Source organism: Marmota flaviventris, chromosome 6 (assembly GCF_047511675.1).
Source record: "Marmota flaviventris isolate mMarFla1 chromosome 6, mMarFla1.hap1, whole genome shotgun sequence".
Classification (NCBI taxonomy): Eukaryota; Metazoa; Chordata; class Mammalia; order Rodentia; family Sciuridae; genus Marmota; species Marmota flaviventris.
The window spans coordinates 110,971,612-110,995,687 of NC_092503.1; the positions used below are offsets into that span (position 1 = coordinate 110,971,612).

Sequence of the window (24,076 nt, forward strand, 5' to 3'; positions counted from 1 at the left end):
ATTATGCGCATGTGCACATATGTGTCAAGGCCCTGGGGTTCACTGGGTAATGTAGTCCTTTGTTGTCCGGGCAGGGGATGGCGGAGGCGGGGCTAGGGGCGGACTCTTCGTCCTCGTTCGCGTCAGTCCAGAGCACGGGGCGGGGCTGGAGGACTGGGAGCCCCGGCACGTCCTGCCCCACCGGAAGTGAAGGTGCGGGTCCGACGGTGGGCTCTGAGAGGGTGAGGCGCGCGGAAACACCGGCGCTGAGAATCGGTGGGGCGGGTGGGGACGCCGCAACTGGGACCTTTTGAGGGGCGCCCCGGGAGCCTGAAGGGGTTTTGTCAGGCGGTTTAGAGGGGAACCCTTAGGAGAAAGGAGGAGGGGGCGGGTATGCTCTGTCCTGGGGAGACGTGCGACCTGGGGTTCTTTAGTCCGGGAGGGGCGTGGTGGGGAAGCCGGGGTTCTGGAAAGCTGGTAGGGTCTCTAGTTGGGCTGTTTATTTAGAGACTGGGAGAAAGAGGCGGGTGGGGCCTGGTCCTAGAAAAGAGCCCGGACTTAAAAGGGGGAGCAACGAGAGACTGAAGGAGTAGGGGAGAAGGATGCAGGAAACTTGGGGAGTGAAGCTGATTTGATGGAAACAAGGAGACTGTGAGAAGCTGGAAAATAAGATGAAGGCGCTCGTAGTTTCATCCAATCCCTATCCTCCTGCCTCCCTGTTCTTGCAGCCCCTGCCCGGATGGCCGCAGTAGTTCTAGGGGGAGACACCATGGGCCCTGAGCGTATCTTCCCCAATCAGACTGAAGAACTGGGGCCACATCAGGGCCCTACAGAAGGCACTGGGGATTGGAGCAGTGAGGAGCCTGAAGAAGAGCAGGAGGAAACAGGGGCAGACCCGGCTGGCTACTCCTACCAGCCCCTAAACCAAGATCCTGAACAAGAGGAGGTGGAGCTCGCACCAGTGGGGGATGGAGAAGATGTAGTTGCTGACATCCAGGATCGGATCCAGGTATAGTGGAGGGAATTGTTAAAAAAACAAATAAAACTGAGCTCCTGAAAATTAAAGCAGGACCCTACCTGTCTCTCTGGTTCCACAGGCCCTGGGGCTTCATTTGCCAGACCCACCATTAGAGAGTGAGGATGAAGATGAGGAGGGAGCTACTGCATTGAGCAGCCACAGTTCTATTCCCATGGACCCAGGTAAAAGGATCATTCTTTCATTAGGGAATAATAGACTGGCTTGAACCAAGAAAGGGAAATTACAGGGGAATAATTTATTCCTAGTTTGTAAGCTAGGATTTTGCTGACTTCAGAATCCAGGTGAAACATTATTCTGCTAGACTGGGGGATGAGCAGGGTTGCTTAGAAATAAGATGGATCTGGTGACCCCACCAGTTAAGGGCTCTGGGTTGATTCAAGAAATGGGAAGAGGAGCTGGGCCCATTGTTTCTATCTCCTAACCAGCCTCTGGCTATGATTTCAGAACATGTAGAGCTGGTGAAAAGAACAATGGCTGGAGTAAGCCTTCCTGCACCAGGAGTTCCTGCCTGGGCTCGGGAGATATCAGATGCCCAGTGGGAAGATGTGGTACAGAAAGCCCTTCAAGCCCGGCAGGCATCTCCTGCTTGGAAGTGACCATAGTAAGAACTGCCTCATCTTTCTACATTCCAGGCCAGAACTAGCACAGGACTGAATACATCCTCTGGTTGTAATATCTTACCCATCACCCTTTCACATCAAGGCAAATCAGACTTCTGCTCAGAGACCCACTTTATTCAGTTCTGTACATATGGGGACATTGGCCCAAGCCCAACCCACTTTAACATGTATCATTCTGTGGAGAATAAAGCACCCTATGTACACAGCCAAAAGCCACACTGCCTGTATTCCTGGAACCTGGGTCCAGCCCTCCCAGCCCCTTTCCTCTCCAAAAGGGACCAGTTAGGGCCTGCCCAGCATCAGCACAAACAAGGAAATAAATAGGTATTGGGGGGAGCTATGCTTGGGGCACTGCTCCCTGCTTTCTTCTTTCAACTTTGGGAATCAACAGCACAGGAAAGCAGTCAGCCACAGGGTGGTCCCTTCCATGTTTGTGATCCCAGGGCTGCTGCTCACCAGAGAGGGGGTGTAGGGTAGGGGTGATTATTTACACCCTCCCCTGCTTGGTCCATCTGGGCTCTATATTCATCATCTGTTGTCCACAGCCAGTACTTTTCTCCTTTAGGATCTCCATGTTCTCTTGAACAGGCAGGGAATAAAAGGAAATAATAAAACCCTGTCGGCCTGCACACTGCTAGGGCTGGGGGCTTATTTGTGCTGCTGGAGTTTGACTCCCCTCCAGCTACTCACTCCAGGGGCCAGTGGAGCTTGACATAACTTTGGTGAGAATAACCTCCTGCTCCTTCCTATATGCCTCTGCAGTCAGGGGAGAGGAAGAGACACCTAGAATTCAGGTGAGGATGAAGGGGAGAGGAGAGGAGCATATGTATTCCTGTGTGTATTTCTCAGCAACCTCATATAGCTGTGGGTTAGGAGCAGAAGGGGGACAGGCATCCCCAGGTTCTCTTTGCACTGAGCATCTTGATGCTCAGCCTGTCTGTACTAGCCACAGGGAGGCATGAACACGCTTTGGGGAGAAGAGAGACCACTGGGTGTCCCTGCTTCAAGTGCCTCCATCCTCTAGAGTCGCTAGCTAGAGAGGTGCTGCCTTTCCCCAAGTCAGCCAGTAGGGAGCAGAGGGTGGAGGGCTGGGGCAGCGTCCCAGGGCTGAGTGGGCTGTGACCCTGTGGGAAGGTGAGGGGGTCAGAGAGCCTCTTGGCTGGCAGTTAGGAACTCTTCTGCCCGCTTATGGGCCTCCAGTGCCTTGATGGTGTAGACGTCCTGGGGCAACTCTGACTTCCTCCGAAGCAGCACTTTTTCCTTCTTGATGTCCTTCAGCATCTACAAGTGGATAGGGAGAAGACAAGGAATGATGATCAATTCCCAAGGAATTGTATTTCCTTCTCTTATTCTTAGGTTCTGTTGCTCTTCTTTCCCTTCCAGACCTGTTAATTTCTACTCCACCTCCCCAGTCCTTACCCCTGGTGCCCTCCCACCTGCACAGCCTCTGTCTCCACCGTCCTCTTCAGAAGCTGGATGTCCTCTGCTGTAGGGGTTTCTGTCTCCATGGAGTACACAGGAGGCAGAGGTGGAGGAGCACGGAACATGGGATACTGAGGGAGGAGATGTGGATGAAGAGTTGAGAGCCACTTCAGAGGTTTGTGGGACTGTGTGTCTCATATTCTTCCACCAAAAATCCCTAACCCCTAGTTCCAGATGGGACCCTGAGTTCAGGGCAGTGGCATAAAAATCTCACCTGAGGATTAAGCCGGGCCAGCTCCTCAATCTTTTGCCACATCTCTTCTCTTTCCTTCATTCGGAACCGGCCCCTGAGGGAGCAAAAGTAGGAATGAGAGAACGAAAGTGTGCTGGAAGTAAAAAATGAAAGTCTTCCAGGGAGGGCTGGGATTGTGGCTCAGCGATAGAGCGCTCGCCTAGCACGGGCAGGATCCGGGTTCAATCCTCAGCACCACATAAAAATAAAGGCATTGTGTTGTGTCCATCTACACCTAAAAATAAATATTTAAAAATAAAATAAAACAATATTTAAAGAAAAAAAAAAAAAGTCTTCCAGGGAGAGAAATACTCACTTCTGTTTCTCTGCCTTGTACTGTTGTGTGCAATCATCAAAGAGCTTCTGATTCATTTCCATAAACAGCTTCAGGGCATTGTAGATCAGTCCATGGATTGTCCTGCCACCCAGAAGAAAGATCACATGCAGGCCAGAGCCTACCCTTAATGCCTGGGCCCCATGTTTACTTGTTTATAGGAGGTGTCTCTACCAACAGCTTTTTCATTTACTACCCCCATTTCCCAAACCTTTATAAGCAGATAGTTCTAGCCAAATTGTGTGACTTAAGACTAGCATTTCATGATCTTTGCAAATACTGATCTACCTGTCTATACTTCCCCTATCCCATACTCCAAAAGTCTTCCTTCTTTACACCACTTCCGACTCTAATCCACACTAATGGCCTCCCAGCAACACAATGGACTGAGTGTACCATACTATATGTTTGCTCTCAGCAAGAAGCTTTTTTTTTTTTTTTAAACAACTCTTAGATTCTATGAATGCTCTCTAAATGGATCACATCAGCTTCTCCCAGCATAGAATTGTGTCTTCAAAGCTGTAACATACCTGTGGAATACCTGACCCCAAAGAGCAATGTACAGGCCACTGCTCTGCTATTTGATATCCCAGAGATCTCTCATACAGGCATCTTTTCTCTCTAGTCAGTCCCTCAAGGATCTACCAATAAACAGTGGGCATCAGCCCCACTTGCTGAGTGATCAGGTGAGATTCACACCTTCAAAGGTTCCAAAACCAGATCCCCACACCCAGCCCCATACTTGTTCCAGTGGCTCTTGGAGTTCCTGTAGAGTGCAGGGAACATGATGGGGAGGACTCTGGCAGCATTGTCACTTATCAGGCTCATGATGTATTCATTATTCCAGTAATAGAGAGCACGCTCTGCCACCTGGTGGAGAGAGGTGGGACTCAATGGAGGCACTATCTACCTGCCTTACTCAAGATCTGCTAAATTCCTGGGAGCCTTGGATATGCTGAGTTTGGCTTCACCTGGAAATGGGGGCTGGAGACACACTTGGCAAGCTGACGGAAGAGTGGTTCCATCACTTTGCTAAATTCTGAGGGTTCAATGACATCCAGAATCTCCTCTAGTTCATTCAGGAACATCACCTCCTTGGGGCTGTGAGTCTTGGGCCAAAACTTAAGAAGTCCCACAATCACCTGTTGTGAGAAGAAGACGTAAGGATAAAATTCTTAATACTGTCTGGTTTTCTGGGAAGCTTTCCTGCCTCTCTTCCCCACCCTTAGCCTTGTGGGCAGAGTTTGGGTAACCTCAGCTAACGGCTCATGTTTCTTTGGCTTGGATCTGCTTCCTAAGTGTATATAGATTTCATTTCTCATTCAGGGAGGAAACCATGTCACCTATCAGGCCACAGCCCTCCTGAGCACCTACTTACGGCATTGCTCAATTATAAATTGGTAAGCAATGCTGATGACAATAAAAGGTTGACTTGGGCTCAGAAGGGGAATTACCGGCTCAGTCAGACTGCTCTCCTTCTCCAGGAATTGTACCACACAGTAAGCCAACTGCAAAAGGTTGAGGTAGAAAGGAGGTGAAATTAGGGCCAGACGGTCTCACAATTCAATGACAAAAACAAGATCCCAAAATGGAAGGGGAAATATAAAGGATTTATCCCACCCATTCCCTGTGCCATAACTATCCCAGCAGAAATACCTTCCCTCCCCTCCTTGTCTTTCCTGCCCAAGTTGGGGATCATCAGGAGGAAGGCACCTCACCTGAGGGTGGTATACACTCAGGGACTTGACTTTGTGAAGCGGAAGCAGGACACGGATGAGAAACATCTTATGCTCTTCCTTAAGGGGTAGGGCAAAGCCATTGATGATACTAGGAGTTAATGGAGGTTTTTTAAGACCAAATAGCTAGATCCAAGTTCAATGTACCAGTCCTCCCAACCTTTTTCAGGTATCTATGTTCCTCTACTCCACCTCTCACCTGCCCAAGATCTCCAGGAGTTCAGCAATCCCATTGTGATGCTCTGTCTCATAGATGAACCTGAGAGGAAGAAAATGGGCTCTCTTGACACTAACCCTGATGTCCCTCCTGCATTCTGCAGAGTCTCCATTATCTCGCTGCTCCCCCTCTCCTCCCTAGCAAAGGCTTGCTTTGATCCTAAGTCTGGGCTCATGAACTCACCTATAGAAGATGTGGTTGATCTGCCTACGGATATAAGCCCGGAGCCCCAAAAACTTGCCATAGATACGATGCAAAATGGTCTTGAGAAAGTCCCGCTCTCGAGGATCCTCACTGTCAAATAGGTCCAGGAGCTGGAAGCAGGAGGGAGGAAAGGCAGCAAGTGAGGCGGCAGCCAGGGAAGGCTAGGGCTAGGTGACAGGGTCTTAGCCAGGGGAAGCTTCCAGGTTTTCTGGAGAAAGGGGAATAAGGACAAGTGTCTGGAAAGCAGAGTAATTCTATTCTACTGATCTACTCCAAGTGGTATCTGGCCATGCATGTATATGTGTGTGTGTGTATGTATGTATATATATATATATATATATATATATATATATATATATATCCCATTGAGAAGTACTGTGTTGCTTTTTTTTTTTCCATTTTGCTAAAAGCTTCTTAAGGGCACTGAGCTTTTTTAACCCCCCATGGTCTCCTTAAACTAAACCTAGCTGAAATTCCAGTATAATAGTCATAATGGGAAAGAGCATCTGGGACAGAGGTGAGGGGAGGCATGGGGCTACAGCTTATGGAATGGATAGAGGGGGAAGGCAGGAACCTCAGGGACTCACAGCAAGGACAAACTTCTGGTCAATATACTTCTTGGCTATATTCGGCTGGAAATCAGGAGACTCAAGGAAACGTAAGAAAAACTCATATACAAGCTGTAGAGGAAAAGAAACATCCACTGAGGAACTCCCCAAGGAATAAAAGATACCCTGTTCCCTGCAGCCAGAGACAGCATGCTCCCTTGCCCTGGTACCTGAAGATGAGGCCAGGCAGCTTCCAAGGTAGGCTCATCTTCCTCTGGATCGAATTCAGCCCCTGTGGGATTCGATGAAGGTGGCAGTGTCCGGAAGAGGTTCACTGAAAACTGAGGGGTAGGCCCAGCTTAGAGCACCGTGCAGGCTTCTCCAGGGCCTCCACCCCTAGCCCTTGTGTTCTTTCCCCATGCCCACCATGGTTACAGCCTCAGGGTAGATGGCCTCAGTGACAACATCACGGCTGTGGGTGATGTACTCCACCATCTCATTGAGTCCTGCCCGCTTCACCTCCTTAAATTTGAGGTCACTGAGTGGGTCTGACACAAAGTCAAAGAGGACGCAGCACTGGCGTAGCTTCTGTATAAACAGCTCCTCCCGCTCCTGGGTTGGTGAGTCTGTGGAAGGGGCCCCAGCAGTTAGCTTCTCCTCCCCCATCCCTCATCCCTCATGCCCGACCTGCTGGCCTTACAGAGCTTTCCCCTTTCCCACAGCTTTCCCCTGTTCCCTGGACCTCCACCCCAATGAAAGTCCCCCTCACATTCTCTTGAATTCTCTTCTGCCCAAGATACCCTAAAACTTCCATTCTGCCAATGCCCAGTGCATGATAACCATTCTGACTAGCTGCAAGTACCTTTCAGGGCAGGAAGCTTCTGCAGCTCCCGGTTCTTGCTGAGGTTGAAGCGGGAGGAGCTTTGCCGTCGCTCCTTCTTGACAATCTGGGGTCCCCCTGAGTACTTGATTTTGCTGAGCTGTGTTGGGGGGGGTGTGCTGTTGCTGGGACGCTTGTTGGATGATGGTGGCTGAGACTGAGGTTGAGGTTGGGGCTGAGGCTGAGGCTGTGGCTGGGGCTGGGGCTGTGCCTGGTCAAACAAGTAATCTGTTGAAGTCCACTCCCCAGGAGATCTTCCCACCCTAGGCTTCCCTCCATCCCTACTCTGTTTATGCCTGTACAGCCTAGGCAGTAAGCAGTTGTCTCTTACTCTAAAGAAGTTAGGCCAGAAACAGGAATGGGTATAGACTGTAGCCTTGGAAGGAAACAGTCAAGAGGTCATGTCTCACTAGGCACAGTAGTGCACACCTATAATCCCAGCAACTCAAGAGACTGAGCCAGGAGGATCATAAGTTCAAAGCCAGTCTCAGCAATTTTACAAGGGCCTATACAACTTGGTGAGACCCTGTCTCAAATTTAAAAAATAAAATAAAAAAGGGCTGGGGATGTGGCTCAGTGGTTAAGTGTCCCTCAGTTCAATCCATGGTATAAAACAAAAGAAAGTCATGTCTCCCAAAGTGATACTCAGGCAGTGGGGAAAAACCCTCAAAATGTTCATTCCTGCCAAGCATGGTGGCATGCACCTGTACTCCTGCTCTTTAGGAGCCTGGAGCAGGAGGATCGCTTGAGCCCAAGAATTTGAGATTTGAGACAAGCCTGGGCAACATTGTAAAACCCTTTCTCAAAACAACAACAACAAAAACACCTCATTCTAATTCAGGCAAAATAAATTGATGGATTGATAGTGACACAAATCAGAAAAGTGGTTATCTTGCCAGAGTAGGGATGGCGGTGGAGAAGGAGTAAGGGTAGTGGTGGTAAGGTACTGCTGAGAAGAGACATTAGGAATACTGTTTTGTTGTTGTTGTTGCTGCTGTTTTTATACTAGGAATTGAACCCAGAGGTGCTCAATCCCTGAGCCACATCCCCAGCCCTTTTTATTTTTGATTTTGAGACAGGGTCTCACCAAGTTGTATAGGGCCTCACCAAGTTGCTAAGGCTGGCTTTGAACTCGAGCTCCTCCTGCCTTAGCTTCCCAAGCCACTGGGATTACAGATAAGCCCTACTGCACCTGGCTGTTGTTTTTTGTGGTATTTAGGATTGATCCCAGGGCCTCATACATGCTAGGAAGTGTTCTACCACTGAGCTACATCCCTAGCCCCATCAATGAAGAATTTTCTTAGTGTTGGAAACATTTTATTTACATCTTGATTGGATCTGGCAAGTGGTACATACCTAAAAATTCACTGAGCAGTACATCTAAGATCAATGAATGTATGACTTTCTTCAATTAAAGGGTAAAATAAATTTATTCTCATGTCTTGGTAGTTTTACTACTAGAAATTAAGCTTAATAAAGATCCTAAATTTAAGAAAAGCTTTTCAGGATGGGGAGATAGCGCAGTGGTGGAGCTCTTGCCTAACACAATCAAGGCCCTGGATTTGATCCCCAGCACTACAAATTTTTTTTAAAAAAGGGCAGTGGGGAGCTTTGTTTGGGGCTAGGGTGTAGCTTGGCAGTAGAATACTTGCTTAGCATGTACAAGGACCTAGGTTCCATCCCCAGAAGAAGGAAAAAAAAAAAAAAAAAAAAAGTTTTGCTGCAAACACTTGAAGAGTCTCACAAGAAAAAATAAATAAGTAGAATTATGTTTATGAAAACCATGTGATAAATGTAACTATGAAAAATAGTTACACAATCCTGGTAATTTCACCAAAATTAATAAGCATTTTGAGAAGAGGGGCAATGTCAGCATAGGAGCACAGGAATGGTGAGAACTTATATTTTCTACTGTAGAAAGTCAATAGATAAACCAGGTATGATGGCACACACCTATAATCCCAGCAACTGGGAAGGTTAAGGCAGGAGGAAGTGGATTCAAAGCTAGCCTCAGCATTATGTAAAAATGTGGATGTGTAACCGATGTGATTCTGCAATCTGTATTTGGGGTAAAAATGGGAGTTCATAACCCACTTGAATCTAATGTATGAAATATGATATGTCAAGAGCTTTGTAATGTTTTGAACAACCAATAAAAAAAAAAAAAAGCTAGCCTTAGCAATTTGGTAAGGCCCTACACAACTCAGCGAGACCCTGTCTCTAATAAAATATAAAAAAAAGAGCTGGGGACGTGACTGAGTGGTTAAGTGACCCTGGGTTCAATCCCTGGTACCAAAAAAAAAAAAAAAAATCAAACCCAAAAGTCAATAGATAATCCAAGTTTCAAAATTAAAAAAAAAAAGGCAGTGAAAGACTTAATTTGGTAGCTGGGTGTGGTGGCATACACCCACCTCTAATCTCAGCTATTCAGAAGATTGAAGCAAGAGAATTCAAATTCAAGGCAAGCCTGGACAAATAGCAAAGACCCTATCTCAAAACAAAAAAGAGGGCTGGAATAGAATTCTTGCTAAAATTCACAAAGCCCTGGGTTCATTCAATCCTAGCACCACAAAAAAAAAAAAAAAAAGCTGGGTGTGGTAGTGCACACCTACAATCCCAGGGACTCCAGAGGCTAAATCAGGAGGATCACAAGCCAACCTCAGCAACTTGGCAAGACCCTGTCCCAAAATAAAATTAAAAACAAAAAGGACTGGGGATGTGATTTACTGATTAAGTACTCCTGGATTCAACTGAAAAAAAAAAAAAAAGATGGGTAAGGATTAATGCTTAGAGTCACGAAGCCAAGCTAATTTGGCCAATTTGGAAATACAAATACAAATATCAATCTGTGAGGAAAGAGTTCAGAGTGGTTACACAAAGCAACAATGCAGGGGTTGCTCTTTTCATCACAAACCAACACTACCTTTTAACTTTCTGAATGACCATGTTGAAAAATATTAAAACAAAAAGCCAAAAACTACCTAATGAAAGAAAACTGCTTCCAACATGAAGTTAAGTAAGGACAAAACTGTATATGCAAAATGAGCTCATACACATTAAAATACATGCAAAGGACCAAAACAGGTTCTAAAATGGAAAGAACAAGTCTGAGGAGTCCTTAGTAACTAAGTCCTATAGTGATAACATTATAGATGACTTTTTCTTTTCCTTTTCCCTATTTCTTTGTTTATGTTTTGTTATTTTTGGTACTAGGGGTTAAATCTAGGAGTGCTCTACTACTGAGCTACATCTCCAACCCTTTTCAAATTTCTTTGAGACAGGATTTCACTAAGTTGCCCAGGCCAGCCTCAAATTTGTGGTCCTCCTGCTTCAGCCTCCCAAGTAGCTGGGATTCCAGGTGTGTGCCACCATGCCAAGCATAGATACAGTTTTCTACATTTCCAGATTTTTTACAAGCTGACAGTGCTTTTGTAAAGAAAGAAAGATGACTAATTTTTTAAAACGGTCCCTTTGAGAAGGGATAGCTCCCAGACATGGTAAAGGGCCCATAAAGCCCATTTTCAGAAGCCTAAACAATTCTGCAGGGATGTCACTCACAGGTATTCCTAAATGTCCTGGTAATACTCTTGTAAGAACAGAAGATCCTAGCCCCCAAGTAGAGGCTGCAGGAGTAAGGTCATGTCCAGCTGGATACCCACACCACGGAAGGAAAAGCTGACCTCCTATTCTTAACCACATCATTCCCCTCCTCTCCAGCCCGACTCCTCACCATAAGAATGGGAGATTTAAAACCCTCTGGGTTGGAGGAGAGGAGGAAAACAGAACAGTCATCCTTTTCATATTCTGAATTATTTTGTAGAAACCAGTTCTGTCAAGTTTGTGACCTATCTGGGAATGAAAGAACTAGAGAGCAGTACTGGGTGTAGCCCAGGCAGGTCTGTGGGTTTAATGTAGCTCCTTACCACTTAGGCTACCTCACTCTCTCCTTTACTACAAAGGACTGCCCCAGACACCAGTTTCACTAGAGGAATGCAAGGAAGCGGGGCAGGAGCAGCTATCACACCTTCTCTGCCATGACAACACTCAGCCAGTGTGATTTTAGTTAGATAATGCAAGGAGCCCTGGAGTCTGGGGTTTCCTTTTCTATATATGGCAGATGAATCACCTTGGGGACAGGCTCAGAAAGAGGTAGAAGGTTAGGAGGCCATCACTTGGTGTGCATCCAGACCTTTATAAGAGGTATCTTCTAGTACTATTCTTTTTTTGTTTTGGGTACTGGGGATTGAACCTAGGGGTGGTTTAGGCACTGAGTTATATCCCCAGCCCTTTTTTTCTTTCTTTTTTTTTTTTTTTTTGAGACAGGGTCTCACTAAGTTGCTGAGGCTGCCCTCGAACTTGTGATGCTCCTGGCTTAGCCTCCCAAGTTACTGGGACTTAAGATGCTTTTAGGAATGCATCCTAGAAATTCCTTCCTATGCTAACACACCTCAAATGTTTGAGTCCATTTTTCTCTTGTTTGAAAATGGGTGACCCAGAAAAATCACTGTATCTCTCAGGACCCAGTTTAAGTTCCACCTTCTTCCAAAAAGGCTTCTCAGATCATGCCAGTCCTTAGGTACTGCTCCACCCCCACCTCCTAACACTACTTGTCTGTTCCATTGATTCTGTAATCATTCACCCCTAGTAGTACCTCTTGCTTTGTCTCTTTATATATCATTTCCTCAAAACGACAAGCCCCTTGAAGGTCCAGTCTCTGGTTTATACCCCTGTAGGTGCCCTTATACTGACATTAACAAACATTCAGTGAATGTTTGGCTGGTTGATTAAGAGCCAAAGCTCTTGGCTCCTCTTCAGGCTTCTCCCCATGGCCCTTCCTCTCCTGTCCCAACAAAGGAACCCGCAACACAGAGCACTGTACAGCATCAGGAACAGAGAAAACTTAGTGATACTAGGGCAAGAGGCTCAGTGCCAGCCTGAGGAACAAGACTCTGAGGGAGAGACAGACACCCAGCACCTCCATGAGCCACATACTGGGCCACATACAGAGAAAGGCATTCTTCCCAGAATGGGGAAAAACAGCCTCAATTTTCTCTGTTAAAAAGGAGAAAGTTGGACTAGATTGTTGGTTTCCCAACCACTCTCCAAGTAAGGTCTTAAGAAAACAGAGGGTTGCATAACTATAAAAATAATGTTCAAGGGCTGGGGTGGCTCAGCAGTAGAGTGCTCATCTAGCATGTGAGAGGCCCTGGGTTCGATCCTCAGCACCACATAAAATAAATAAATAAATAAATAAATAAAGGTATTGTAAAAAATAAAAATAAAATAAATAATAATAATAATAATGTTCAAGCCAGGTGTGGTGGTACACACCTATAATCCCAGCAACTCAGGAGGCTGAGGTAGGAGGATCGTGAGTTCAAAGCCAGCCTCAGAAACTTAGTGAGGCCCTAAGCAATTCATCAAGACTCTGTTCTCTAAATAAAATATAAAAAAGGGCTGAGGATGTTGCTCAGAGGTTAAGTGCCCCTGGGTTTAATCTCTGGTACCCCCCGCAAAAAATAATCATAATAATAATGTTCAAAAAGCCACCCAAGTCGATGCCTAAGGTTCCTTCCACACTAGGATTGTGGTATTGAAAGCTGGGCTAGCCAGAGAGCAATAGAGTAGGCTAAGTCTACCCTCCACCCCACTGTGCCACGCCAGTTTTGTGAGGACCATTGGCTCCCAGGCACTAGACCCATCTGAGAGATAGCTGGTCCAGCCAGTAAAGCCCCAGTTCTCAAGATCTGATGAGGCACCCTCTGTCTGTTTACACTTTACAAGCATTCTTGTCATACAGGAAGTATGGGGCTGTGTCAGCCATTCACTTCATGTTCAACCATTTCTCCTAAAAACTCCAGCCACTGACTCTTCACTCAACGTGGGTGGGAGGCAAGGAATGGAGAACCTTCTATAACCACCACAGTAGGGCTGGCTGACCAAAGGCAATCCATCAAGTCTGCCCTTTACCCCCTACTTTGTCCTGAGACGCTATAAGAGTCCTGAAGTCTCTTTTCCATTTCCAAACTCAACAGGATCCACACCCTAAGAAGCCTTCCTGCATTCAGGTCTCCAGCAATCAAATGGCACCCTGAATTTATGCACCATGCTCTTATTCAGGTGATTTCAACTAAACTTGCCCACTCTGAACCAATCCTGATCCTACCTAATCCTAACATGGCTGCTAGATACTTAAATTAAAAAAAAATATATATATAAATATATATATATATATATAAAATTTAAGCACTTTGGAAATATTACAAGAAAGATTAAGCATAAAATTAATAAAAATGCAGATTAATATCATATCTTTTGCATAATGAATTAACTGGCCTAATAAGGTTTCAACTTTGAATACTACAGAGGCATTCTCTCCATGTGAGTGACATCTAGATCTCACTCTGTGCTTAACTCTTTCCTTCATTTTTTCACTAAGCTTTATGCTAAGCATTAAAGGTTAAAAGGTGACTAGGGGGCTGGGGTTATAGCTCAGTTGTGGAGTGCTTGCCTAGCATGTATGAGGCACTAGATTTGATCCTCAGCAACACATAAAAAAAGGTATTTTGTCCATCTATAACTAAAAAATTAAAAAGTGACTAAGATATGGCACTTGCCTTCAAGAGTTCACAGTTCAGTAGGCAGGACAGACACAAAAGCAGCTAATGGTTCTAGAGCAGTACAAGAACAGAGAGGGCCCCAAAGGCTATGGGAACACAGAAGGCTGAGCTACAAACTCTAACTGGAAGAATTAAGGAAGACATCACTGAAGAGGTGACATTTGATTTAGCTCTTAAGGATACACCTTAGTTAGGCAAAAAAAAGAAAAGAGGGAAATGAGGCAATCTAGGTCAAAGCAACCATATCTATGAGGGCCTGAGTCATAAAAAAAAAGCTTATATCAAAAGATGAGACATTCAGTGGGACAAGAAAACATGATAGGTACTAGAAGAATGAGGTGGGTCAGCTCAGAAAGGCCTTGGAGTTTGGATTTTAACTTGTAAGCAATGAGATGCCAAAATTGTATTTTAAGTATTGAGAACAGTAGCTCACTGATGGAGCGTGCATTTGTCATGAGTAAAGTTCTGGGTTCAATCCTCAGCACACAAAAAAAGTAGAAGACTAATAATCCCAGAAAGGTTTTGTTTTGCTTTGTTTTTTTGATACCAAGGATTGAACTCAGGGGGGCTTAACCACTTAGCCTCATCCCCAGCCATTTTTAAATATTTTATTTAGAGATAGGGTCTTGCTGAGTTGCTTAGGGCCTCACTACGTTGCTGAGACTGGCTTTGAACTCGTGACCCTCCTGCCTTAGCCTCCCGAGTCGCTGGGATCACAGTCGAGTTGCTGGGATCACAGGCATGCCCCAATGTACCCAGTGCACATTGTTTTTAGGTTTTTAGAAGTAACAGGCTGTGGCCTCAGGGAAGACAAGATGAAGTGAAGGAGACTGGGATAATTTCTTCTTCCCTTTGTATCTGTTTTTTGAACTCAGGACAGCAAAGCACACAACAGTTTTTATATGGCATTGAATTTTTTTCTCCAAAGCCAAACCAGGAAAGACCCTTACCTGCAAAAGCAGATTACAATGAGTCTCACTTGATTTCCCAAAGAACCCTTCGGTTCTAGGCTTCTTTACTTAGAGCCAGCATGTAACTTCATTAAGCCCACAAGAGACCTGGCTCCTGAGTCACAGACCTGGGTTGAATTCCAGCTCTGCTGGAGCAAAAGCTATTTAACATCTCTAAGCCTCAAGTTCATCTGTAAAATGGGAATAATAATAACAGAATAACCCAAGGAAGTTCTGTGATGGTTAAATGAAACAATGCATGCATATTACTTAGTACAGTGCCTGGTACATAGTATACTAGATTAACAGTATCCCCCAAAATTCACATTCACCCAGAATCTGTGAATGTGACCTTATTAGAAATAGGCTCTTAAAAAAAAAAAAAAACCTTAGCAGGGCTCAGTGACACATGCCTGTAATCCCAGAAGTTCGGGAGGCTGAGGCAGGAGGATCATAAGTTTGAATCTGGCCTCAGTAATTTAGCAAAGCCCAGAGCAACTCAGTGAGATCCTTTCTCTAAATAAAATACAAAAAAGGGCTTAACCAATGTGGCTCAATGGTTAAGTGGGCCTGAGTTCAAATTGCAGTACCAGGAAGAAAGAAAAAAAAAAAAACCTTAGAGGTAAGAGAATAAAAAGAAATAATAATAAAACATAAATAAATAAGAAACAAGGTCTTTGCAAAAGTAATCAAGTTAAATTGAGGTCATACTGGATAAGAGTGTTCTTAATGACTAGTGTCCTTATAAGAGGGAAATCTGGATAGAGACAGACACACAGGGGAGAACACCATGTGACCACAGAGACAGAGGTTGGAATGATGCATCTACAAACCAATAGATGTCAAGGACTGTCAAAGGCCATCAGAAACTAGGCAAGGGGAACAGAACAAATTCTTACTACAATCTTGGAAGGACATGACTCTGCCAACACCTTTATTTCAGAATTCTAGTCTCAGAACTTTGAGAGAATATGGGTTTTTTTGTTGTTGTTGTTTGTTTTTTAAATATATATATTTTTTAAGTTTTAGGTGGACACAATATCTTTATTTTACATTTATGTGGTGCTGAGGATTAAACCCAATGCCTTGTACATGCTAGACGAGCACTCTACCACTGAGTCACAACCCAGCCCGAAAATAAGTTGCTTTTTTAATATTTTTAGTTGTAGTTGACACAATACCTTTATTTTATTTATTTATTTTTATGTGGTGCTGAGGATCGAACCCAGGGCCTCACACGTGCTAGGCAAGCGCTCTACTGCTGAGCCTCAACCCCAGTCCTTAAGTTTTTGTTATTTTAAGCCAACCAGTTTGTGATACTTTGTTATGGAACTGTAAGAAACTAATACAAAGTAACTACTCAGTAAAATAGATGTTAGCAACTATAGTTATTAGGATCAGTTGGAAAGGCTTATCAATTTTGGCCAAAAGAGTTCAAAAGGGCAAGGGAAGGATTGTGACAAACTGAGATTGAAGACCATGACCTCACAGCCTGGCTTTTAAAGCATCACTCTGCCATCCATGCATGGGTACCTTTCTGGAAAATCATGGAGCAAAATTCGGGCAGCTGCCTCACATAGGGGAGCATTGAGCAGCTTTTCATAAAGAGCCCAAGGTGAACTTGAGACCCTCCTTTTCCAGCAGCTTGAAACAAGATCTACTCCTCTGGGCAGATTTGTCCAGAAGCAGTGGGGAAATCACAGCAACTAGTCTCAGCATACTTCTTAATCTTTTCAAACTTTCACTTTCCCATCTATAAAATGAGAGAATTAAATCCTAAGATTCCATTGAACACCAATCTGAAGTTGGTTGGTCTGTTCATACACTAGTTCACTCATTCACAAATGCATTCAAATGCTGGGTGCCCCTGCTGCGCCAGGTCCTTCAGTGGTGAGCAAGAGCCTCCTGAAGCTCCCATGCTAACACAGGAAACAGCTTATAAACAGTGAGTTCACAAGGAATTATTTAAGGAGAGTCATGGTTGGGTGCTATCCTGAGACGGAGTGTCAAAAGAGCAACTAACAGAAACCCTGACCATGTCCTGGAGATGGAGATGGGTAGTCAAGGAAGGCTGCCTTAAGGAAATGATATCCAATAGCTGTATCTAATAACTATATGAAGAAGGGTTAGGCAAAAGGTGAAAACAAACCCCTAAATATTCCATTCTTTCCTTTTAAACTGGGATTCTTAGCCACCCTTGGCTTTGAATGTCAGCCACCAGCTCCCAACTACCTTTCCTTGTGGGTTCCACCAATTTCACCATTCCTGAAGGAGAGACTGAGCCCACAGAATGTGTTGCCAGAAGAACTTATTATAAATCAAGTGAGCACACAGGTGTGAGGAAGAAGCAATGCAGAGTAAAACCCAGCTTCTTCCCTTAGTTCACAGCTGACACAAACGAAAACAAATGGTTACAACACCAAATGATAAGAACTAGTCTAGAAACATGTTCATACAACTATATAAGTGCAGAGGAAGGAGCAATTTCTCTTTTGTGGTCCCAAACTTCCACATCTGTAAAATGGGCAAAACCTAGCATGCTGATTCTGCTTACTTAAAGGAGGCCTAAAACAATGCTCACTGGTATAAAAAGTGTTTTGATCTCTTTAGAAATGACAGCGACCAGCACTAGTTGGCAAAGTCTGATTCCACACTTGTTAATCAATCTCTTCTGCCAAAACACCACAGGACCCATCCATAACTAAGAGCTCTGGTGTTCTCCATTCTGAATGTCAAGCAGGAGGGAGGAAGCACAGCACTGGACAGCAGCTTCCACACAGTATGGCTTTTTATTCCACATGTTCACACCATCCAAAGCATCCCACTGAGCACACCCCCATATGTTCATGGACATACCCTGTACTTCCTCAAGTCCCTCCATTCTCTGCTGATCTTTCTCTTTCTGTTTATTGCTTTACAGCCCTAGATTGCTGAGCTGCACTGACCTCTGTTCATGACTGTCCCATGGTCCTCTCATTAGAATGAGACCAAGGGCAGTGGGCCCAACCCTGAAGGGACACCAGACACTCCCAACCCCTTGCCCCACCCAGAGCCATGTCAAAGTCACCTATCACCCCATAAGCACTCGTGGTCTTTTCCTCTTCCCCCCAGGACCCTGGACCTCCCAGCTTTTTGCTTTAAGAAAAAGAGACTTCTTTGTTTTGGGGGACTGGGGATCAAACCAGGACCTTGTGCATGCTTAGCACTGAGCTATACCCCCAGCCCATGAAAAAGGAATTTTCAACATTCAAAAATCAACACAAAGAAAAAATGACTTTCATAGCAATCTGAGAAGTCTAAAAGAATAGAGAAAACCAGCCAAAGGGACCTCTGAGGATAATCCAGATGAGCTGTTCAGGGCTGTGTTAGCCTCCTTCCTTCTCCTTTCCTATGTTAGCTTCCCTCCTGGGTAACGCTGACCCCCAGGAGCCCTCATCCCCCAGCCATCATGGAACTAGAGCTGGCACCTGCACCACAACTAGGGCTGTGCCTATATTCATTACCTCCTCAGCGTTGTCACCTCCACCATCCTTGCCTGAGCTGCTGGGCTTGGCTGTGCCTTTGGCAAGCTTGGGGGGCTCCTGCTGGGAGAAGATGGAGGAGTTTGGGTTAGCAGAAACCAAGGGAAGGGAGAGGCCTGTCTGGATCCTTTATCCTTGTTGCAACTATATTCTGTCTGACTGAATCAATCAATCAGAACCTACCTTGTACCTAGTTCTAGGTGGGGGATACACATAAAAGGAGATTCAGTCCCTCCAAGAAGTTTAGAATCTAGTTAAGAAGTTATCCTTAACACACAATAATCAATGCTCTTTCATCTGGGACCTCACCAAGCTGATGCATGGGTTAGGCCTAGGAGGGCCCTCAGGTTAAGAATGAGAGTAAGGAGGCTTTAAGGAAAAGCACTAGAGAACAAGATGCTCAGACTGGCTTCTGGCTGAAGGGGTCAAAGGGATACCAGAGGCTTCCTTGCTAGAAGGGTAGGAGTCACCCTCTCCCCTCAGGGCTATCCAGAGAGACCAGGAGGCATTTTTTAGATGTCACAAATATCACCAAGACAAGAAGGTGCTACTGTCATTTAATCAGTAGGGCCCAGGGATGCTAACTGGTATAGGAAGTGTCTTACTCAAAAGACCAAGAGAGCCTGGGCTAGTAAATACTGGGACAGGGATGAGGGTAAAACCCTGAATTGTTACCAAGAGTGAGCACTAGACTAAAGTTTCCCTTGGGAACCTGGCAGCTGGCTCAGAGCCCTGGCCTGCCCAGCATCTCTTCCTATGCTTTGGGCCAAAAAAAAAAAAAAAGCAACCACACAGGAACAGGATGGGGAGAATGTGAAAAAGACTTGGGGATTTAGGTCTGACTGCAAGCTCAACACAGATCAACCATGTGCCGTGGCTGCCCATCCATGTGCCGTGGCTACCTCCATAGCTTACATGACCTTCCACTCAGTTAACAGACCTATGCAGAGTGCTTGGCACTGACAGGGTCCACCTAGAGCCTCTGGTTCAGTCATGAGCATCACACTTTAGGAAGGGCAATGAGAAATCTGAATTTTTCTTAGGGGAAATGTGACCCATACTGGGAGTGTATTCAAAAGCATGGCCCAAGAGCAACAGCTGCAGGAACTAGGATAGTTAACAATGGAAGGGAGGAGTCCTGGGGGGGTGGGGAAGCAAGATGGATCTCAACCAGCAAATGAGGAGCTGCCATGTGGACTAAAGATGCAACTTGTCCATGTGGACCCAGGGGCAGAAGAGCAATGGGATGAAGTTGCAAGAGGATAGGTGGGGCTTGCAAGAAGGATGAATTTTCTCACGGAGCAGTTGCATGGAAACTGGCTGCCTAGTGAAGCTGAAAGCTCCCCAGCCCTGAGAGCATTCAAGCAGAGGCTGGGTGACCTCTTCTAAGGCATGTTGAAAAAGGGATTCAAGTCTTCAATGAGAACTGGATTGGAGGATCTTGGAAATCACTTCCAGCTCTGAAAGTCTGCAATTCAATAGCAGCCAAACCCCTTCAGCAAGAAGTGTTAAATCAAATGATTGTGACTATGGGGGCAAAAGGATTTCAGGGAGAAGAGAGCTCTGTGTGGGCTGGAGTAGGGGAAAGGCTTCTTGGGGGAGGGGAGGAAAGAAACCATTCTTGGGTGTGGAGCAGCTGGATGCAGTAGCACAAGGGGGAAAGTATTCCTTTTTAGGCTGAGCATTCCTGATGCCTACTGTCCAGGTTGGCCATACTGACTTCTGTCAGTGGTTCAGTGTATAGGGTGGAGAGAGAGAAGATGGGAGGGAGGCAGGCAGGACACAAAACTGAGGTAACTGTCTTTACCCTCAGATGTGGATCCTTCAGACAATCGAAACCCATCTTCATATAAGTCTCATCTACTTTATCTACTTTTAATTTTGCAGTGCTGGGGATCGAACCTAGGGCCTCACTCATACCAGGCAAGCACTTTACCACTAAGCCATATCCCCAGTCCTGATCTCTCTATTTGATCATAAGCTGCTTATTCTTTTTTGTACCCCTCCACCCACCCAATGACACTCAGCATGATGCCTGAGACACATCTCTCACGGAATGTAGTTAAGAGAAATCCAGCTGCTTTGGTGTGTGGGTGTGAGTGGGTGAATGGGGAACAGCGCCCACCAGCCTTGTTCCCCAGCTCCTGCAGAACAGGTGAAGTGCACACACTGAAGGCCAGCCCAGCTATTGAGTGCTGCATGACACTGAGGTTAAAAGAATGGTTTGGAGCTAGCCCTGTGTTTGGGGGCTCAACTCTCACTAGCTATATAATCGGATACAAGTTATCTGGCCTCTCTAAGCCTTGTTCTCCTATTAAATGACAATCATAGTACCCACTTCCTTAGCATAGTGGCCTGCACATGAAAATCCTAATATTGATCAATGTTGTTGTAATTATTATTATTATGAACAAGAAGAAAGTGGGAGGGAGCAGAGACACCTCACCCAAGAACGTAAGACGTAAATCTCAGATCAGAACAAGGGAGAAGGGGAGACTGCATATTCTCCCAAAAGATTGTCTCAGCACCTGTTCACTAAGCACCTACTGTGTGTAGGTAAGATGTGAAACCAAAATGCAGCTTATTTGTGATCTCAAGGGAGAAGACAAGACTTGTCTCTAATTAATTCCAATCCAAAGCTGAACACAAAAGGGCCACGAGTGGCCTACTGAATATTCTGCAAATACAGGGGGGTAGGTAGAGATCACTGGCTCAGGAAAAGCTTCAGGGAGGAGGCAGTGAAGGATAGGATTGGGACCAGCAGAGATGAATGAGAAAGGGGACAGGTGATGGATGAGCAATAAAGAGTCTCCACCCACCCACATGCTCTGTGCCCATCCAGGCAAACTTCAGTCACACTGTCACCTCTCTCCCCCTCAGAACTTGACAACCATTGAATGAGAACAAATTCAGCCAAAAATCAAATGCAGGGAGTTAAATCACACAGGGGATCAGAGATAGGCCTGGCTCCATGCATCCTGATTCTTCTAACACCCTTTCTCAACTTAATAAACTTGTGGTCCTTGCAAATCCATGAATATCTTGTCTTCTCAATCATCTAGTAAGTAAAGATGTTCTGCAATGGGACAGTATCTGGTCCATCAAGCCAAAAGCTACAGATGGATGCGGACCTCACCACATCCCCTGAATTCTATATCTCTTAACTCCTGGTATGGCTGACTTATGTATACATACACTGTCTGTAGCTGAACAGCCCAAACCACACTGGCATGCCCACTTCCCAAGGACAGGACCTGGGTGAGGCATACAGCCCGATCTTGCTCTCTACCTCAGGAGATTCAACACATAGTATGTAATTACCAACCCTGAATCTCAGGCCCTGAAAGGTTATGGAGACAACCTAGAATCAAAGCTGCCTGGCAAATACCTAAAAGCTCCAGGATAAAGACTTTGATTGATAAGGTCAAAGATGGCAGTCCAACAACTCAGTCAATCAGATGGAAAATGAATGCTGCCAATACACCTCTAGAGTCATCAGAAGGGTAGCCACATCAGACCAGAAACATCCCCCAACATGAGGGGCCAGCCCCAAGAGAAGCTGGGGGGAGCTGGAACTGGTATCCTAGCATCCTCTGTGTGAATCTGTACCTTAAAGGAGCCATACCTCTGAGTCAGACCTCAGCAACAGCAGGAAACAGAGGGTAGAAACAGACAGGGATGAAGAATAGGGAAGGCAGTATGGAGGTAGCATAGAAAGTTGAAAGAAGGCAACATCAAGAAATGGCAAAAAAGAAAAGAAGAAATGGCATGTGGGGATGGGAATATAGCTCAGTGGTAGAGCGTATGCTTAGTATGTGCAAGGTCCTGAGTTGGATCCCCAGCACCACTCACAATGATAATCAAGAAATGGCTTGTGTCAGGACATCATCGCAAAAGCATGGATGTCCAGGGATGGCCTTCATGCTAAGAAGAAAAACTAATCTGAAGGGGTAGATTCCTAATTTGAGGAGCGTGCAGCCTACAAAGGGGAAAATGCAAAGGTTATTTTAGGATTAGGAATAAAGGGAGGAGCTTGATCAGATTAGGAAAGTGTCTGGTCTAGGATGAACACAGGAGCCAAGTGATGTAGGTTAGGAGGGCTTTGGTACAGAAAAGCCCTTTAAGTCAGGGTATCTGATATTGCAGTTGGGCCTCCAGCAGACTGTGTGACCTTGGACAAGTCCCTTCCCTTACAGGGGCCTCAGTCTCCTCATCTGTACCAGTAGGGATTGCACTACATGTGCTCAGAGCTTCCTTCCAGCACTGACGTTCTGAGGTTCCATCAACAGAAGGAAGAGCTCAGTTCTGGCTTACAAGTTTGTGTGTGAAGGAAGAACTAAAGAAAGGGCCTAGCCAGATTTGGGTGAAGGAGAAAGAAAGCAGCGCTGTTCTAGGTCAGGGGGCTTGGCGTTCAGAAAGAAGGGGCGTAGGGAACTGTGGAGAGGCAATCCTAGGCCGGTGAGAAGAAGAGGGAAGGGGGCTGCGCAGGGCGGGGGAAAAGGGCAGTTCTGGAGGGAGACACAGAAACCGTTGGGGAATCGGGGACGGTGGGACACAGAGGGAAAAAAGCAGGGGAGTGACCTAGGAGTGGGGCAGATCCGGAGGGAGGAGGTTACTGGAGCCGCGGGTAGGAGGAGGGAGGAAAAAAAGGGAGGTGTATATGGGGGAAATACATCCAGGGCAAGGTGGGGAGCTATCCTAGATGCGGCAGGGGCTGGAGGTGCTGCCAGCCGCGGGGGCTAAGGGCTGCTCCGGGGAGTACTGCGGGGGGCCGGACGGGAGGGTCAGTCTAGGGCTGTCCCGGGCCTGGTTCGGGCCCCTCCCAGAGCTCCGCGCAGGCCCTAAGGCGGAGGCGCGAGGGAAAGGGCCACGCTCACCTTCTCCTTCTTCAGTTTATAGGGCATCTCGGCCCGTCCGGACCCGGCCCGGCTCCTGCGGCCCCGCTCCGGCTCCGGCTTTGCTCGGCCGCACTCGGCCCGCTCGGCGTCTCTCCGCCACCGCCTGCGCGCTGCGCCCGGGTCGAGCGGTGCCTGCGCCTCTAATTGGCCCGAACTCTTACAAACCTGCCTGACAACCAGGCGCCGCCTCCTCGGATTGGTCATTGGAGCCAAGCTGCTTCCTTTTTTTCTCATTGGAAAGAAAGAGTACAAACCGCCAGGGTTCGGCTCCCAGAATTGGCTGAGGTGGGAAATCCCGCCCCAAAATGGGTCGGGCTTAATGAAGGAGGCGGGGGTAAGGGGGAAGCCCCAGCTTGGCCAGGAGAGCTGCACTCCAGCGTCGGGTGTGCGTCGTCCTCGGCCATTCTTCGTAGCCCTTGGAGCTGTGCTCTTTCTTTTTGAAGTGACTCTCCCACTTTCCCCACTCTGCAAGCTCGCCCAGTATGAAATGAAGAAAAGAAGCCCTAAAACGAAGGGCACCTTTCTTCATTGGGGTAAAGTAAAACTGAGTGCAGGTGCCAATTGCCGAAGTCTCCTAAGGGTCCTCCAGGGCATTCACCCCCCCTAGACCTGAGTTAGAGGGGAGTAAAGGGGACGCCTGCCAGGGGTGGGACCTGGGTGAAAGGAATGAGGATTCTTGGTTTGTTGTAACCTTATGAAATGGGCCCCTATACCTACTGCAAGTATCCTGGGATTGGAGAACTAGTTAGATTTGAGTAGCTAAAAACAAAGTGGAAAAGCAATCTCATTGTTAATGTCTCTGGAAATACATCCCTT

General features: G+C 46.3%; 2 protein-coding genes across 6 annotated transcripts; one reads left to right on the top strand and one right to left on the bottom strand.

Annotated features, from left to right (window-relative positions):
• The first annotated feature begins 98 nt into the window (after window positions 1–98).
• On the top strand, window positions 99–3,110 carry Mea1 (male-enhanced antigen 1). 3 transcript variants are annotated; one of them, XM_071613374.1, is made up of 5 exons: window positions 99–192; window positions 708–988; window positions 1,077–1,179; window positions 1,463–1,619; window positions 3,022–3,110. In XM_071613374.1, the coding sequence occupies exons 2-4, from the start codon at window positions 719–721 to the stop codon at window positions 1,612–1,614; spliced, it is 525 nt and encodes a 174-aa protein (XP_071469475.1). In that variant the 5' UTR covers window positions 99–192; window positions 708–718; the 3' UTR covers window positions 1,615–1,619; window positions 3,022–3,110. The 3 variants fall into 3 exon arrangements, with proteins under 3 accessions (XP_071469475.1, XP_027806239.2, XP_027806240.1); XM_027950438.2 differs by lacking the exon at window positions 3,022–3,110 and having other exon boundaries at window positions 100–192; window positions 1,463–1,850; XM_027950439.2 differs by lacking the exon at window positions 3,022–3,110 and having other exon boundaries at window positions 131–221; window positions 1,463–1,850.
• Ppp2r5d (protein phosphatase 2 regulatory subunit B'delta) lies at window positions 1,732–23,479 on the bottom strand. 3 transcript variants are annotated; one of them, XM_027950436.2, is made up of 16 exons: window positions 23,240–23,479; window positions 18,345–18,422; window positions 7,254–7,482; window positions 6,818–7,017; window positions 6,622–6,732; window positions 6,431–6,523; window positions 5,823–5,953; window positions 5,622–5,681; window positions 5,405–5,513; window positions 5,141–5,194; window positions 4,658–4,828; window positions 4,429–4,556; window positions 3,669–3,770; window positions 3,335–3,407; window positions 3,075–3,191; window positions 1,732–2,919 (listed from the first exon to the last, which is right to left on the bottom strand). In XM_027950436.2, exons 1-16 carry the CDS (start codon window positions 23,462–23,464, stop codon window positions 2,782–2,784), a joined length of 2,019 nt encoding a protein of 672 aa, XP_027806237.2. In that variant the 5' UTR covers window positions 23,465–23,479; the 3' UTR covers window positions 1,732–2,781. The 3 variants fall into 3 exon arrangements, with proteins under 3 accessions (XP_027806237.2, XP_027806236.2, XP_071469474.1); XM_027950435.2 differs by having other exon boundaries at window positions 18,345–18,425; XM_071613373.1 differs by lacking the exon at window positions 18,345–18,422 and having other exon boundaries at window positions 23,240–23,412.
• Window positions 23,480–24,076: the final 597 nt, after the last annotated feature.

What these genes read in the sequence shown, in the direction of transcription:
- Mea1 (XM_071613374.1), top strand. Translation starts at nt 719, where the DNA reads ATGGCCGCAGTAGTTCTAGGGGGAGACACCATGGGCCCTGAGCGTATC. An exon ending in ACATCCAGGATCGGATCCAG is followed by an intron (nt 989 to 1,076) that starts GTATAGTGGAGG and finishes CTGGTTCCACAG; the next exon opens with GCCCTGGGGCTTCATTTGCC. An exon ending in TTCTATTCCCATGGACCCAG is followed by an intron (nt 1,180 to 1,462) that starts GTAAAAGGATCA and finishes CTATGATTTCAG; the next exon opens with AACATGTAGAGCTGGTGAAA.
- Ppp2r5d (XM_027950435.2), bottom strand. Translation starts at nt 23,464, where the DNA reads ATGACCAATCCGAGGAGGCGGCGCCTGGTTGTCAGGCAGGTTTGTAAG. An exon ending in GAAGCTTCCTGCCCTGAAAG is followed by an intron (nt 7,018 to 7,253) that starts GTACTTGCAGCT and finishes CCCCTTCCACAG; the next exon opens with ACTCACCAACCCAGGAGCGG. An exon ending in TGAGTGTATACCACCCTCAG is followed by an intron (nt 5,195 to 5,404) that starts GTGAGGTGCCTT and finishes AACCTTTTGCAG; the next exon opens with TTGGCTTACTGTGTGGTACA.